This window comes from Mauremys mutica, chromosome 4 (assembly GCF_020497125.1).
Source record: "Mauremys mutica isolate MM-2020 ecotype Southern chromosome 4, ASM2049712v1, whole genome shotgun sequence".
NCBI lineage: Eukaryota > Metazoa > Chordata > Testudines > Geoemydidae > Mauremys > Mauremys mutica.
The window spans coordinates 138,855,626-138,871,840 of NC_059075.1; the positions used below are offsets into that span (position 1 = coordinate 138,855,626).

General features: G+C 46.5%; 1 protein-coding gene across 1 annotated transcript; it reads left to right on the forward strand.

The window, feature by feature from the left end:
• The first annotated feature begins 837 nt into the window (after positions 1-837).
• On the forward strand, positions 838-13,273 carry RHEX (regulator of hemoglobinization and erythroid cell expansion). The gene is made up of 6 exons (XM_045016725.1): positions 838-975; positions 5,350-5,418; positions 6,106-6,209; positions 9,075-9,185; positions 11,391-11,452; positions 12,530-13,273. Exons 2-6 carry the CDS (start codon positions 5,408-5,410, stop codon positions 12,734-12,736), a joined length of 495 nt encoding a protein of 164 aa, XP_044872660.1. The 5' UTR covers positions 838-975; positions 5,350-5,407; the 3' UTR covers positions 12,737-13,273.
• The last annotated feature ends 2,942 nt before the right edge of the window (positions 13,274-16,215 follow it).

Below are 16,215 nucleotides of genomic sequence, written 5' to 3' on the forward strand. Positions count from 1 at the left end.
AACCAGGTTAGCACATTGTGAAGCCTACTCTGTCTTGTCTATGCCAGACCTCTAACTGTGCTAGAATAGGTTAACATCACTCCCTTCAAATCCTAATCTAGACAAGGCTGGGACGTCCTCCTAGCTCAGGAGTGCTGAAAGAAAATGAACATAATCAAGGCCTGAATCTCTAATGTAAAACACAAGCATGTTTGCTTGCACCACTCCATTGGCTTCAAACCCCTGGAGCAGCGTATATGGCATTGAAACCAAAGGGGCCGGTAATAAGGGCAAGATTTGGCACAAGCTGTACATATAAGTTCCAGTTCAGCAAAGCACTTAAATGCATGCTTCACTCTAAGCATATGCTTAAGCACTCTGCTGAACTGAGGCCACACAGCAAAGCTTATTGACATCAATATAGTCTTTCCTGTGATTCCAGTGGGCTTTGGATCAGGCACATATCCTCCGATTGCTACATTCAGTGGACATTAGTAGTACAAGTTCCTTGCAAATCCTTGCTTTCAATGGGGCATCTTCCTTGAGCCAGAGCTACTAACAGGAATAAAGGCTTCACAAAATCTGCAGCGTTAATATGCTGGGAGGAAGGCGGGGGGCGGAAGAAGGCAGAAAGAACATAATGAGCAAAGCAAGCGCAGCTGCAGTCAATATCTCATTAGGTTTTATCTTTAAAATATATATTTAAATACATTTTGAAAATAATCTCTTCTATCTAACTATAACCATGTAAGCAAAGAAGACGCCTGCTAGTGAATTTTGGATTTGTGTCTTTCTTTGTAATTTCCTTTACACCGACTCACTTTTCAGATTGCTATCTGCTTCAGCATCATCTCCTGCACCGCAGTAGGAAATGAACCATTTAAGAATGACAGCCCTCTAAGAAGGATACTTCGGGGGATGCATCAGTTCAATAGGGGAGGTGGAAAAAAAAAGCAAGAAATGGACGTCTAGTCTGGTAGTTGCCTAACTCTTCGGGTAAGTAGAATTATATCGAAGATGGATTCAGAGGGACATTGAATAGGATTCTCGAGAAATGTTTTGTTGAGCAACTCTTGGATATTCTGTTCTGGGATCAAAATAGAAAATAATTTTCTGATCCACAGTGCAGACGGAGCCTCTATCTATCTCGTTTCTATGGCTCCTCTCATCTAAAACCTGTCTCTGTATAGGAGACGTTTGTTGTTAAAAATTATACATAAGCATTTATTTTCATTTTCGTTATTCGATCATTTTAAAGCATTTATCTAAACTGAACGTGCCCTTACAAAATTGAAAACACACAATGCAAATTAAATCTGGCTTGTAAACCTTAGTTATAAAGTTGAATTCTCTCGGATATTATGGCCAAAAGTTTCAAGCTGAGGGCCCCAGTGCAGCAGAGCGGATGTTTAACTTTATCCGTATGCTTAAGTCTCACTAACTTGAATGGGATGTAAGCATTAACTTCAAGTTAAGCACATGTTTAAGTCTGGGATGTTCAAAGGCGTATAAGGGAAGTGGGTGCCCAATTCCCATTAATTTGCTATGGAATTTGGACACCTAATTAGCTTACACTAGGAATTTCAAAAGTGCCTAAGGGCTTTGTTGAATCAGGACCTAAGTGCCAAATCCTCAAAGGTATTTAGGCACCTAGCCCCCACTGAATTCAATGAGAGTAAGGCACCTAAATCCCTTTGAGGGTCTGGGTCTTAGTACCTAGCGTTAGGCTATTAAGTCCACGTGTAGGCTTTAAATAAAAGAGATGTAATTTTTTTTCCACTAAGTGCCCACAAATCCCAATGGGAGCTGCTGGGGCTCAGCACATTGAAAATCCAACGTCCTTTATTTAGGTGCTTAACTTTAGATGGGTTTAGGAGCCTAACTTTCGGCACTTGTGGTTTGTGGCTTTTATTTGTTACTTCATCTTTTTTTAAATTGTATTTTTCAGATGCTTTTTTGGGCATTTAAAAAAAAGGATAAAATTATGAAAAACAAATTTTAGGTTTACTATTGTTATTATTTATTAACTTATTTAATTTATGTACTAATTGTGTTGAATTATTGGATTGCAGTAGTGCTCAGAAGTTCCAGTCAAGGATCAGGGCCCCATTGAGAAGGGCAGTGCGTGCACACACACACACACGCACGCACACGCACACACAGAGTTGTGTCTCTGCCCCACTCATGTAATGACTATTTTAACTATTAAAACATGGCCAGTGAAGTTTATGCAGAGTGGAATGATTAGGGTTTCCAGTTGTAGGTTAAAGTCAATAAAACTCACCGAAGCAAACCTTGTGGAACAGGCCTTTGTAACATATACACCAGAAAGACCCCACAAAATGTCCCTGTTTTTCAGCATTGGGAATGATTAGCAGAGGTCACTGAGACACCCTAATGATTTCCCACACCCTCTGGGATCACAAAGCTCTGGAAAGTGTTGTCGTCTTTTGGTAAAACTCATGGAAAACAGTCAGTTACATCTTGGCCCAAAGGCCCCAATTCGGTAAAGCATCTCTCTTCAGGGAGCACTCATTGGAGACAAAGTGTTTTCCTGGTCTGGGGCCTCCCAGCCTGGGTGGATAGATTTAGGTTAGTGGGGCTCACACTAGCATGCTAAAAATAATTATATAAACAGCGCTTTGAAGTTGTGGCTCAGGCTCTGAAGCCTGGGGTGGGGGTGGGCTTCGGAGCCCAAGCTCCAGCCTGAGCTGCATCTTCAAAGTGCTGTCTACATAGCTGTTTTTAGAACACTGGCATGAAACCCCCCTAGCTCGAAGGTGTTGAGCCGGGCTGGGAGGCTCGCTGTTGGAGATGGTATAGACATACCCAAAGAATGCCCCAGGGGCACATGGCACTGGATCAATGCAGGAGCATTCTGTGGAACTCCCAACCCCTGGCAAAGAAAGCCAAATACGCCATTTTTTAAAATAACCCAAATTTGCATAGTACTCTGCAAATTCTCTCATGCCTCATCCGGAGAAAAGCTCACTTGGTTTGTTATCACATCGTGCAGCTGAAAATTAGCAGTTGCATATTTGCTCTCTCTCATTAGCAATGGCTAATTATGGGCCTTAGTCACATAATTGACCCACCAAAGTCAGTGGGGCTGCTTATGTGAGTACGGACTATTCATGTGAGTAAAGGATGCTTCATGGAGCTCTGGTTTTGCAACTAACAATCTGCATGTTTGAGGCTACAGTAGCCTTACTTTGAGATCTTTGGATGCAAAGCACTATACAAGAGCTAAGTATTATTATTTGTTACTGAATAACTTTTGGCCCAACTTGCACCATTTGGACCAGGGGTTGGCAACCTTTCAGAAGTGGTGCGCCGTGTCTTCATTTATTCACTTTAATTTAAGGTTTTGTGTGCCAGTCATACATTTTAATGTTTTTAGAAGGTCTCTTCCTATAAGTCTATAATATATAACTAAACTATTGTTTTATGTAAAGTAAATAAGGTTTTTAAAATGTTTAAGAAGCTTAATTTAAAATTAAATTAAAATGCAGAGGCCCCCCGGACTGGTGGCCAGGACCCGGGCAGTGTGAGTGCCACTGAAAATCAGCTTGCGTGCTGCCTTTGGCACGCGCGCCAGAGGTTGCCTACCCCTGATTTGGATCAAGCACTGAGAAATGCTGAATCCTGATAGTGCAATTTTATTCCCACTGAAGTCAATAGAAATTGTTGCTGCTCTGCACCTTTAGAACCCATAGAGAAACATACTCTTCAGAATGATACTGATGTTCTTTGCAATCAGAAGTACCGCTGAAGTAAAAAGAGTCTGTCATGCAGCAGGACCACAGTTTGCAGTCAACAGAGCTTTGCATTAAAAATGTGTCATCTAGCCGAATGTTATAATTGGAAAAGAAATAGTTTTCTCATTGGTGTCGAGTCCTTTTTATGAACCTCTAATTATATACTATGTAGAGAATCCCTTATAGAAACCTAATCCTGCTCCTGAGTCAGTGGGAGAATGTGAGATAGTGGCTGTCTAATGGAGGTAGACGCTGGGGGACAGGGAAATAACATTATTATTTACAGTTCTGTATTATCTGTGACTGTGACAAGTTTTTATTAAGCACCTGTCGCTGCAGGCCTGTCTGATAAAGTAGCACTTTGTTTTCCCCTCTAAAACATTTTTATTATGGCGATACATATAAAGTAAATTGGGGTGAGGCAAAGCATATGGGAAATAACTGCATGTACAAACAACAGGAGGGGCCATTACAATGCAAAACAGGCGCGATGCGTATCTGGATTACTATCATGCCTACAACTAGATTCCCCTCGCAGGTCTTGCTCCTGCTCCCGCTGAAGTCAATGGAAAACCTCCCCTACAAGCCAAAGGGAGTTGTATTCTCCCCTTGGTTACACCAGGGCAACCTGGTGGGTTTCAATGAGTTTGTCACAGAATGGAGAATTTGGTAGATAGGCCTAGGAGCAACACTTCGTAAAAGATAGACCATGAATTAGAAATAAGAGGAAGGCCCTTTATTTGTTTTCCTACACCTAATTTTTGCAGCTTTGGAAAAGTCCTACCGGGCAGATGCCTCTGTAGAAACCTAATGGGCCAGATCCTTGGTTGGTGGAAATCGGCATTAAAGTCAATGGAGCTGGCTGGGGTCTGGCTTAATGATGATAATGTCTCCTCCTAACCCTACTTCTTCCCTCATTTCCAGCACACAGTCCATTCCATTGTTGTTGTTTTTTTATCCCCTTGCCTCTCCATTTATGATAGTGCAGCATCAGTTTCTTTTCTTTGTTGGATCTCTCTGCTTAGACTATTGCATTTTTTCTCCATCGTTTCTGTCTCCTTATTGCAGTTGGCGGTGAACCATCACCAAGTCCACATAAGGGTCAGTGGATGGTAAGAAAGACTTAAGGAAGCTGCTATTTGCCCAGTGCAGCGCAGTGCCATAGCTAGCATTAATTGATCCACTTATTGGTAGCTGATTTATGGGGGCAGGACGTAGGGCATCCCGTGAGGTATTGGATGGTTTTAACCTCTGTGGTTCAGGGCAGCTCCAGGGAAATGAAAGCCAAGAGGAGTGCAATAGACAGCCCAAGATGCACAGGAGGGAGCTTTGTCTAGTGATCAGGGACTGGGAGTCAGGCATTCTGGGATCCATTCCTGGCTCAGTCACTGAGCCCTTGTGTTGCTCTGGGCAAATTGCTCAGCCTCCCTGTTCCTGAGTTTTCCCCACTTTTATGCGATATAGACGTGCACAGTATTATTATTGTTGTTTTATCGGAGCCGGGGGGACCCAGCCATGTTCCTTTGTGTGTTCATCTGGCCCTGAAGACACTGCTGCCTCTTTGCTATTAGCTCCCTAGATATCCTTGCCCTGTCTCTTTCTCTCTCCTTAGAAACCCTCAGCAACTTGTTCAGCATTTTTCGTGCCTGTGAAGACTCTCTGCTGGGAGGATGAGTCTCAGGTAAGCTCTGCATAAAACAGCTCTTCCTTTCGGTGCTCCCAACCGCGGTATGGAGCAGTGGCCATTAGTGCTGCTTATTAGAGGGAGAAAACTGCTATGAAAGGGAGTTGATGATCGATTCCCCATGGAGTTTGGTGGTTGATCTTCTCCCCTGTAACCCGATCTGTAGAACTAGAAATGGGCTCCAGATTTTGAAGGCATCAAAATTCAAGGGTGTCCAGCCCCAAGGGGTTTGGACTCCTCTCTGCTTATTTTTAAAATCTCATTTTGGCTGTCACTGGGGCAACTATATATTCTTGCTGGACAACCAGGTCTGATAGTCAGTTAGGCCAAGATTTTCAAAAGTGACTAGTGATTTTAGGGTGTCTCCATTTTTAGGAGCCCAATTTCTATCCTATTCTATATAGATTCTTATGCCATGCCACTGTCTTGTTTGGGTGCCTTTCAATGTGAGATTCCTTAAAGGGGCCTGATTTTTTTCAGAAAGTGCAGAGCACCCAAAATCAGATTTAGTTTGTCTCGAATTGGACACCCAAAAGCTTGGCAACCTCAAACTACTGGTCACTGTTGAAAATCTTTGCCAAAGTCTTTTGAAAATCACCTTAAAAATGACGTCCTATCTGAAACCATGTCAGCCCATCAGCACTTGAAAGATCTAACATAACCTGATTGTTTTCTCTCCCTTAGCACGTGTGATTATTGGTGGATAAACATTGGCATCTCAGGTGTGACCTCTATCTTCTATGTTCTTCTCCTACTAGTGCTTTACATCAAGCTCAGCAGGAAAATAGGTAATTTCATCTCTTATTGGTTTCATTTATAATGTGCCTCCATTCATCCCTGGTGTGAATCTATTTAAGTGAACGGGATGAATTTGGCCCAAGAGCCAATAAAAAGTAACTCTTTGGTTTGTTAAGGGTCACAAACTGGTGAATTGCGATGGCTAGTCCTGGTTATGAAATGCCAAGCACTCCAGGAGATGGGGGAGGAGAATGAATGGGGGTCCTTTTTAAACAAGTTCCAATGCGATTTGACAAACAGATGGATAAACTCCTTAGCAGGTGTAAATCGTAGTGCCATTGACGTCATGCACTGAAGGCAAAGGAGCTACTTTGATTTACACGAGCTGAGGTTCTGGCCCGGTGTGTGTGGAATGCAGGACAGGCGGGGCCCACAGACGTAATATATTTGGGAGTAAAAAGCAAGTAGTGCAGGGGTTAAAGAATCGGTGTTTGGGTGGCTTTGCTGCAGCACAACAACATTACAACAGGACACTATGGGTATGTCTACACGGCAGTGGGGAAGGTGGGATTTCCAACTCGGGAGACGTCTCGCTCTAGCTCTGCTTGGGCTAGCACCTAAAAATAGTAGTGTGGCTGTGGCAGCACTGAGTCAGGCTAGACACCACGTACAGTCCCGCCCGATTGCCTGGGTATGTACCAGGGCTGCTAACCTGAGTTGCCACCCATGCTGCTGAGGCCACTCTGCTAGATTTAGGGCTTGTCTACACTGCGAAGTTGTCGACAAAACTTTTGTCTTTCGCGAGTACTTAAAAAAGCCCCAGCCTCCCTCCTCCTCCCCCCTCCCCCCGGCAAAAGACAAACATTTTGCCGACGCAAGTGGCAGTGTGAACGCAGCTTTGTCCTGCTGACAAAGCTAACGCCGCTCGCGGGGCTGGAAGTATTTTGTCGGCAAACGTGCCAATGAAGTACCGAAAAAGAGCATTTACACAGGCTGACTTTTTACACTGTGTTGACACAGCCTTGTCGCTAAAAGCCGCGTGGTGTAGACAAGCCCTTGGTGTAGACAAGCTTGCTACAGTGTGTATGGCTACGCAAACTGAGAATTCTACCTCCCAGCTGCTATGTAGAGGTACCCTGTGTTGTCATCACATACATACTAAGTAAGCTGAAATCCTGCCAGCCTTACTCACACGAGTAGACCCACTCAGGTCAACGGGACAACTTGCATGAGTGAGACAAGCAGAATTTGACCCGTAATGTCAGCTGTCTGACAGGACGTTACACATGAAATAGTCTATACTAGTCTATAATTACAGCAATTTGAACATTTGTCCTTTCACGGGAAATGTCAACGCTTCACAATTATTTTCTGTTCCCAATCAGAATGAAAAGTCAAAAATATTTTTACACAAATTGTGACATGAAAAACTCCAAAAAGTTTTGCATCAGAAATGTTGAAATGGAAAATTCTGACACTTTGGATCAAAATGAAATAAGTCAATAGATTGATGTTTTATTGTTTTTGTTTCAAAACAATTTTTTTCTTTTGAATAGATATTTTAAAACAAAAAATGCCACTGCATTTCCAAAAGTTGATTTGAAACATTTTTTGTTTCAAATCTCCCTGTTGGAATGTGGGAAATTTTCATCAAAATCAACATCAAAAACAACCAGCCCTATTGCTTAATCTGATCTTGCATTTGTACAGATGGAGGTTCAGAAGCACAGTGAACCTTTCACCACAAGATATCTGAGTCTAAATCTGCTTTAGATCACAATTTGGTAGGGCCGCCCAGAGGATTCCGGGGGCCCGGGGTCTTGGACGGCGGGGGGCCCCCGCTTCAGCAGTAAGTCGGCAGTGGGGGGTCCTTCCGTTCTGGGACCCGCCGCCAAAGTGCCCCAAAGACTCACGGCGGGGACCCCCCCGCCGAATTACCACCGAAGCGGGACCCGCCGCCGAAGTGCAGCCCCCACCGCGGATCTTTGGGGCACTTCGGCAGCGGGTCCCGGAATGGAAGGACCCCCCCGCTGCCGAATTACCGCCGAAGACCCGGCTGCACTCCAGCGGCGGGTCCCGCTTCAGCAGTAATTCGGTGGCGGGGGGGGTCCTTCTATCCCGGAGAGGAAGGACCCCCGCCAGCGAAGACCGGGAGCAAAGAAGCTCCGGGGACCTGGGCCCCGCGAGAGTTTTCCGGGGCCCCCAGAGCGAGTGAAGGACCCCGCTCCAAGGGCCCCGAAAAACTCTCGTGGGGCCCCTGCTGGGCCCGGGGCCTGGGGTAAATTGCCCCACTTGCCCCCCCCCCCTCTGGGCGGCCTTGCAATTTGGTAGTTTCAGTAATTTCTCATTCATTTGTTCCCCTCAAAAATAAAATAGCCCACTCTGACTTTTATGTTGTATGATATAAATGATTACTTCTGCTCAGGAGAGGCCCTCACAGGATTGACATGAGATGTTCTAGGACTGGGTTGTAGTGCAGTGGTAGATCTGTGTGTGAAAGTCCCAGGAATGGAATAACAGAGGATGCTGGGATGTGGATTGAGGGGCACTGGCAGATCTGGATGTGGGGAGCACAGGACTGGAATAGCTGGTATACGTATGTGTGTGTGGGGGGGGGAACTTTTTTTCATATTTGTAAGCACTGGGCACTTCTAGGAGGGACCAGTTTTGCTTGTAGTTCAGTGCACCATCTCCTGTAATGCCCTGTACTGTGTGCTCCAGTGGGAGGCACAGAAATGACAACAGACAAGAAAACCACAAACAACCTAGCCCCTTGTGCATCATTATACTATAGTAGGAAGGATTTTTTTTATTGTCCCTGCCTAGTGATCAGCTCATGCCCTGAAGCGATGGTCCTTGTCATGTTTTTCCCTACAGTAGCAGAAGTAATCAGCAAATCTGACTTTCCATTTCAGACAATCATTCCTGTAGCAATCAGGTGAGCAGCAGCAGCCCTTCTACAAAACCAGAACAACCCAACACTTGCCAGGCAGCAAATGAGGTTTTGAAAAGGCCACGCATCCGGGGTAAGATTGCATCTTTGGGGACAAATAATCAAGTCTTGGCTCAGTGGGTGCAGCCTGCAATCTTCAAATCTGTGCTTGCACCAGCTCTTCAGCGGTTGTAAATTGGCATCGCTTCATTGACTTCAGTGGCCCAATGCCAGTTGAAGCTGGCTGAATATCTGACCTCAGGTACTTGTTCCTGCAGACAGGTATTTGGAAACACAGGGCCAGATTCACCTCTGCGTTTCACCTCATGTTGACACTTACACCCATTCTAAGGGAGTCTAACGTTACTCCTCTGCTATGGTAGTGTGTTTTTTGCACTCTTTTTGCAAATGATGAGTGACATAAGGTGTGGGTCCTGCATTCATATTTCTGTGTTTGAGAAGGGGGTGGGGGGTGGGGACAGTTTATTCATTACACAATAATTTCTTCTTTAACTAGCTATGAAAATACTTCGCTGTCAGCCTGATTCACTGGAAGGGATGAGCCTCTCTTTATATGTTAGCAGTAGAACTGGGCAGCAGCAACCGCAAACGCAACCTAGCTTTAGGACGGGGGATGAAGGACCTGTACAAGTGATCTATATGCATTAGCAATTCACATCACCTCCTCCCTCCCCATTCCATTTGCCAGATGAGTTCGTGTCCATTCAGTCCTCCAGACAGGCGGATAAGGGCCTGTGACACCAGCACTCTTCATGTTTTACATTTTTATACTAGAGAATATGATCATCGGGCGCCACTAACACACTTAACTTTTGAATTCCCTGATCAATATTGCTGATGTACAGTAATGCCACGTGTCAGGCTGCAGGGCTGGGGGGAGGTGGAGTTTCACTGCACATATTGGGAGGGGGCATTAAAAAAAATCAGCATGAAAAGCAAAATTTCAAATTGCCAATTTAAAATCAACCATAATGCTGCAGAGTTGGACTATATTAAGGGCCTGGTTCTCATTTCTGTTAAGGGCTTGTCTATGCATGGAGTTATTCAGGGACTTCCTTAAGCCATATGGTTAATTTAAACAGGAACAAGACACCCACATATGGAGTTAATCAGGAATAGCTCCATGTGTAGACAAGCCTGAAGGCCCCTTTACACCACATCTGGCAGCATAAGGATGGGGGACTCTATCCTGGGAAGCAGTAACTGTGAAAATCATTTGGGGGTTGTGATAGATAGTCAGTGGAACATGAACTCCCATTTGGATGCTGCAGTCAAAAGAGCTAATGTGATCCTGTGATGCATAAACTGGGAAATCTCGAGTATGAGTAGAGAGGTTATTTTATGGCTGTATTTGGCCCTGGTGTGACCTCTGCTGGGATACTGTATCCCGTTCTGGTGCCCACAATTCAAGAAGAATGTTGATAAATTGGAAAGGCTTCGGAGAAGAGCCATGAGAATGATTAAAGGTTTGGAAAACATGCCTTCTAGTGGTAGACTCCAAGTGCACAATCTATTTAGCGTCACAAAGAGAAGCTTAAGCTGTGGTTTGATTACAGTCTATAAGTATCTCCATGGAGAACAAATATTTTAATAACGGGCTCTTTAATCTAGCAGAGAAAGATATAACGTGATCCAATAGCTGGAAGCCGAAGCCGGCCACGTTCAAACTGGAAATGAGGTGTAAATGTTTAATGGTCAGAGGGATTAACTCTTGGGACAATTTCCCAGGGGTCATGGTGGATTCTCCATCCCTGACAATTGCCAAATCAAGATTGGATGTTTTTCTAAAATATATGTTTTGGAATGACTTTGAGGAAGTTCAGTGGCCTGTGTTATGCAGGCAGTTCCCTTCTGACCTTAGAATCTATGACGCTATATAAAGGGGCCATATGCCCATTTTAAGGCCCCTTTACAGTGCCAGGGTGGTGTAAAGAGGCATTAGTGTAAATGAGAATCACATCCTAACAATTAAAGGGCCCAACCCTTCCCTCCCTTCCCTCCCCGGAAGTTAATGGGAGCTTTGCCAAAAAATTAAGATAGCAGGATTGGGCCCCATTTTGGACTCATGACTGGAACCCCCAAGAGACAAGAAAATGGAATTGTGCATTATTGTTTGAGAAATGGTGCCATGTGCATAGACAAACACCATATGAGAGAGAGAGAGAGAGAGATCCTCTATCTACTGCTAACCCCCTTTCCCATTCAGCTCTTCTCCCTGCCCATTTCCTTACTTATAGTTATTCGAGGTACAAATGTTTACTTTTTTTTTTTTTAAAAGGTGACAGTGGCACTTCCTCAGACAGCTCCGAGAGCTCAGACAGCAGCCCTTCCACTAGGCAGGTAATGGAATGGCACCAACCTCATGCTTATTTATTTATTTATTCATATTATTTATTCTTTTAATGTAGACATAATGTATACCCTGAACCAGGTCTAGGCTCCATTTTATTAGATGCTGCTGTCCAGACACTTGAGACTAGATTTCCCAAGAGCTCAGCAGCACCCAGCATGATGAGCTCCCCTGAAAATCTCCCCACTTATTTGGTGCACAAATAGGAGCTGAACTCTCGTGGAAATCTGACCTATAGTAAGAGACAATCCCTGCCCCACAGGACTTCAGCCTAACTCCCAGCTTCGGCACCATTCAGCAGACTGCCAAGAGAAAGGTGTGGGCATCAGGACTTAAAGAGAAGAGAGATAAAATGGGAGTGGGACTATTGCAGAGGGTACAGCTGGCCAGATTAGATGACACACATGCAATTTTTCCTGGTCCACTGATTGATGATGTCCTCCCCAGGTTTACACTTTAGAACATTGGCTCTCAGATGATGGTGCTTTCTGCAGGGTACTTCCTGGTTGGGGGAGGAAACATGAGAAACTAGCAGGGGAGGACTGAGGTGCTGGGGTGGGGAGGGTGCCAACAAGAGCATGCATAGTGCCTGAATTTTAGGGCTACTCAGATCCAGGACTCCAGAATATTGTGTATGTGCGATGGGGGGGGTGGGAAAGGGAGAGAGAGAGAGAGAGTGTGTGTGTGTGTGTGTGTGTGTGTGTGTGAGAAAAACACTGAAAAGCAACAGAATGTTCATGATCTCAGTGCCATCTGCAGTATTGACAGCTGTTGCTGCTGACCCAAAATCAAACTGCTGACATGGCAGCAAAATCCCAAGCAAATTCACTTCATTATCCTACTAAAATAGTAAGTGAAATCACTAAGGTTTGAATGGCAGTTGTTCTCCATGGTATGCAAATGTGTCTGACTATAGATAAATGTACACACGGGTAGGATTTGAGTAGTGAGCTTAGAGGTCGTAGGACCCCCTAAAGTGAGCCATGCCACTATGATTGAACCAGAGCTGATCATGGCTGTGAAGACTAGACTGAATTCGGGTCTGGTTTCTGTTTGTCATACGCTAGTGTCCTCGGTCAGAAGAAGGGGTCGATTACACATCCCTGGTCTTCCAAGCTACCGGTCGCAGTGCAAGCACTGCAGGGGACTATGAGAACATGAAGATGGGAGCAGACTATGTCAACGTGGATCCCCAAAAAAGGAAGGTGGATTTCTGGACCTGCTCGAGCCCTGTATCTTCCAACCCCGGAGAATATACTGAAGTGAAATTGTGATTATTGAGATGCTATTAACTAAGTTTTCCTTAGGAACATCAGAATTGCCACAGCAGGTCAAATCAGTGATCCATCCTTAGTCAGTATCCTGTATCTTGTCTCTGCACATTTCACATGGGTCACTGGCAACCTGTTCATATAGGTATGTTCCTCCTAATCCTCGTCAATTAGTGGCTGTCATGTCCTGAAGCATGAAGCTTTATATTCCTTATAACATTTTATTCTGCCTAATGTAACTGTGCATGTTCTTGTTATCCATACAAAGGTCTCTTCCTTTCTGAATCCTACAAAGCTCTTGGCTGTGTTGATACAATGCAGCAGTGGGTTCCACTGGTTATTCACAGCTTGTGTAAAAACAGCATTTCCGTTCCTCAGAGATAAACATGCTCTTCCATTTCATTGGCTTCCCCTTGTTCTCACGTTAGAGGAGAGAGTAATGAAGAACACCCAATAAATATAATACGGGGCCAAATCCTCAGCTAGTGTAAAACCTAATTCAACTTCAATGGAGCTACACCAACTGAACTGGCCCTTTGATTTGACTTGTGTTTTTATTTGCTTGAGGTCAATTAATTAAAAAAAACCCAACTTTTAAAATGTTTCAATATATTTCCTGGACCACCTTTGTCTTTTCTCTTGACCAATGCTGACTTTTTTTTTCCTCCCTTCCTCTTTTAATTTTTTTAAAAGCTCTTCATAGTGTTCGAGTGACAGTTCCCTGGGCACTTCTGCAGGCAATCAGACCCAGCCACAAGGCAGGGGCTCTCTTTTCTGAAGATGATTTGCCTGCGACATTCTTTAGCTGAGGACAGTCATGTTCGTCAGGGGTACCCAGGGTTGTGAGGCACCTCTCCACCACCTGTCCGGGGTGTGAGGGAGTCTTTCCTGTGCCTGCTGTGGAACAGCTCCCTGCAAGTGCTACCTTCCAGGCCTCCACAGGCCTCGCAGTCTCTGCACAGGTAGTGATAGGCACACGCCAGCCCCCTGTGTCCTTGGAACATCCCTGCAGAGTCCAGCCCTTTACCACTGAAGGAGAAGGCTCTCCCACAGGGGAGAAGGCTGCTTTTCCAAAAAGAACAGCACACACCAGCTTGTAAGACTTAAGCAAAGTGGCGATCCTCAGTTAACACCAGAGCACGAAGGTATTGTGGTGGTGAAAACAAGAATAAGTTGATGATCCAAGAGCAGAAATTCAAATGACCACGCGTCAGACTGCTGGAAACAAATGGCTATGTATAAAACAAAATCATAACGCACTTCCTGGACACTGAACTTAACTAACAAACTATCCTCCTGGTAATATCTCTTATTTCTTCACCCACCTTGTCTCTAATATCCTGGGGCCGACATGGTTACAACAACACTGCATGCAAATTATTCTCCTGTCCAAAGAAGCTTCTCTAACCAGTGCCGCCCAGAGGATTCCGGGGGCCCGGGGTCTTCGGCAGCGGGGGGCCCTTCCGTTCCTGGACCCACCGCCGAAGTGCCCCGAAGACCCGCGGCGGGGGCCCCCCCCGCCGCCGAATTACCACCGAAGCAGGACCCGCCACCGAAGTGCAGCCCGGTCTTCGGCAGTAATTCGGCGGAGGGGGGCCCCGCCGCAGGTCTTCGGGGCACTTCGGCGGCGGGTCCCGGTACGGAAGGGCCCCCTGCCGCCGAATTACCGCCGAAGACCGAGCTGAACTTCGGCGGCGGGTCCCGCTCCGTCTTCGGCGGTAATTCGCCAGCGGGGGGTCCTTCCGCCCTGGAGTGGAAGGACCCCCCGCTGGTGAAGACCGGGAGCGGCAGAAGCTCCTACGCCCGGCCCCGCAAGAGTTTGCCGGGCCCCCCGGAGCGAGTGAGGGACCCCGCTCCAGGGGCCCCGAAAAACTCTGGTGGGGGCCCCCGTGGGGCTCGGGGCCTGGGGCAAATTGCCCCTCTTGCCCCCCCCTCTGGGCGGCCCGGTCTCTAACCCAACATTCTCTGCCAAACCTGGGCGGCCCCTCTTTCATGAAGCAAACTTGCTGTCCAATTACTTCTTTGGCTCCCCCGCCCTGCTGTAGTACAGCAAAACCTAGATGTGCATCTTGAGAGGGTTCTCAACTCACCCCCACTCCCTTATTTGCTTCTTGCTGTTATTTTTCTCCCTTTGAAGTTTTTCCGATCCTTCATTAACAGTCAGTTCAGACTGGTGAGAAGAGAACCCTTGTGAACTATACAATACTTAATTTGCATGTAACAGCCAGCTAGCTCAGGGGTGGGGAAACTACAGCCCGCAGGCTGGATCCAGCCCGCTGCTTCATTTCATCCAGGCCACGGCAAGTCTCTGCACTATGGGCCGGAAGCCCCGGGCCTCATCCCCACACCCCGGTGGGGCTGAAGCCGTGAGCACTGGCTTGCCCCGCTGTGGGGGGAAGCTGGGGTTCACAGTCTGTTAAAAGTCTGGCCAGCTCCACACAGTTCCTGGAAGAGACCAGCATACCCCTGCGGCCCCTAGGATCAGAGATGATCAGGGAAGCTCCACGCGCTGCCCCCAGCGCCAGGTCCGCAGCTCCCATTGGCTGGGGACAGCAGCCAATAGGAGCTGCAGGGGTGACACCTGCAGGCACGGGCATTGCGTACCACGCAGCGCCCCCTAGCCCCTCCACCTAGGTGTCAGACATGGCAGCCACTTCTGGGAGCAGTGCGGAGCCAGGGCAGGCAGGGAGCCTGCCTTAGCCCTGCTGTGCTGCCAACTGGGAGCCGCCTGAGGTAAGCGCTGCCCGATCAGAGCCCGCACCCCGAACTCCCTGCCCCAGGTCACAACCCCCTCCCACACCCTAACTCCCTCCCCATGGCAGGTGCCCCAAAGGGAATGAACAGACAGGTTATCACCAAGTGCTCCATGCCCTGTCACCCAATCCCAGCTTCTGGCAAACAGAGGCTAGGGACACCATTCCTGCCCATCCTGGCTAATAAAAATAAACTTCAAACTTTAAATTTCAAGATGCAGTATGAGAACGGAAGGATTTAAGGTTCAGTCCTGTGCTATTTGTCTTGCAATAATGTTCTGGCCTTCTCAGTCCATGAATTGAAATTCTACCTACGTGTTCTGTGAGCCTTTCCTAATCCTGTCCCAAAACACCACCTCGGCCTCCACAGCAATTTCCAGCCTGCAGCTTTGATCCCAGACTGTCTCGCAATTACCTTTCTGAGCAGTGGAGCCCAGATTCTGAAATGTCAGGAGTAACGTCAGAGCCAGGATTTAAGAACACGCTTGACAGTCCGTGGGCACAAGATGCACTTGAACACACAGAATCCTATCACTCGGCGTCCCTGTAGGCACCTGGCTTTGGTGTGCTGTTTTGTAGGGAGCTGGTCCCTGCCAGATGCAGGATGAGGGATTTGCGGAACCTATGCTTTGAACTGGTATGGCAAACACTTGGGGCCTGAATGACCATTCCCCTATAGTTTGTGTAGTCACTTACACCAGTGCAAAGTGTACGTGACAACAACAGGTG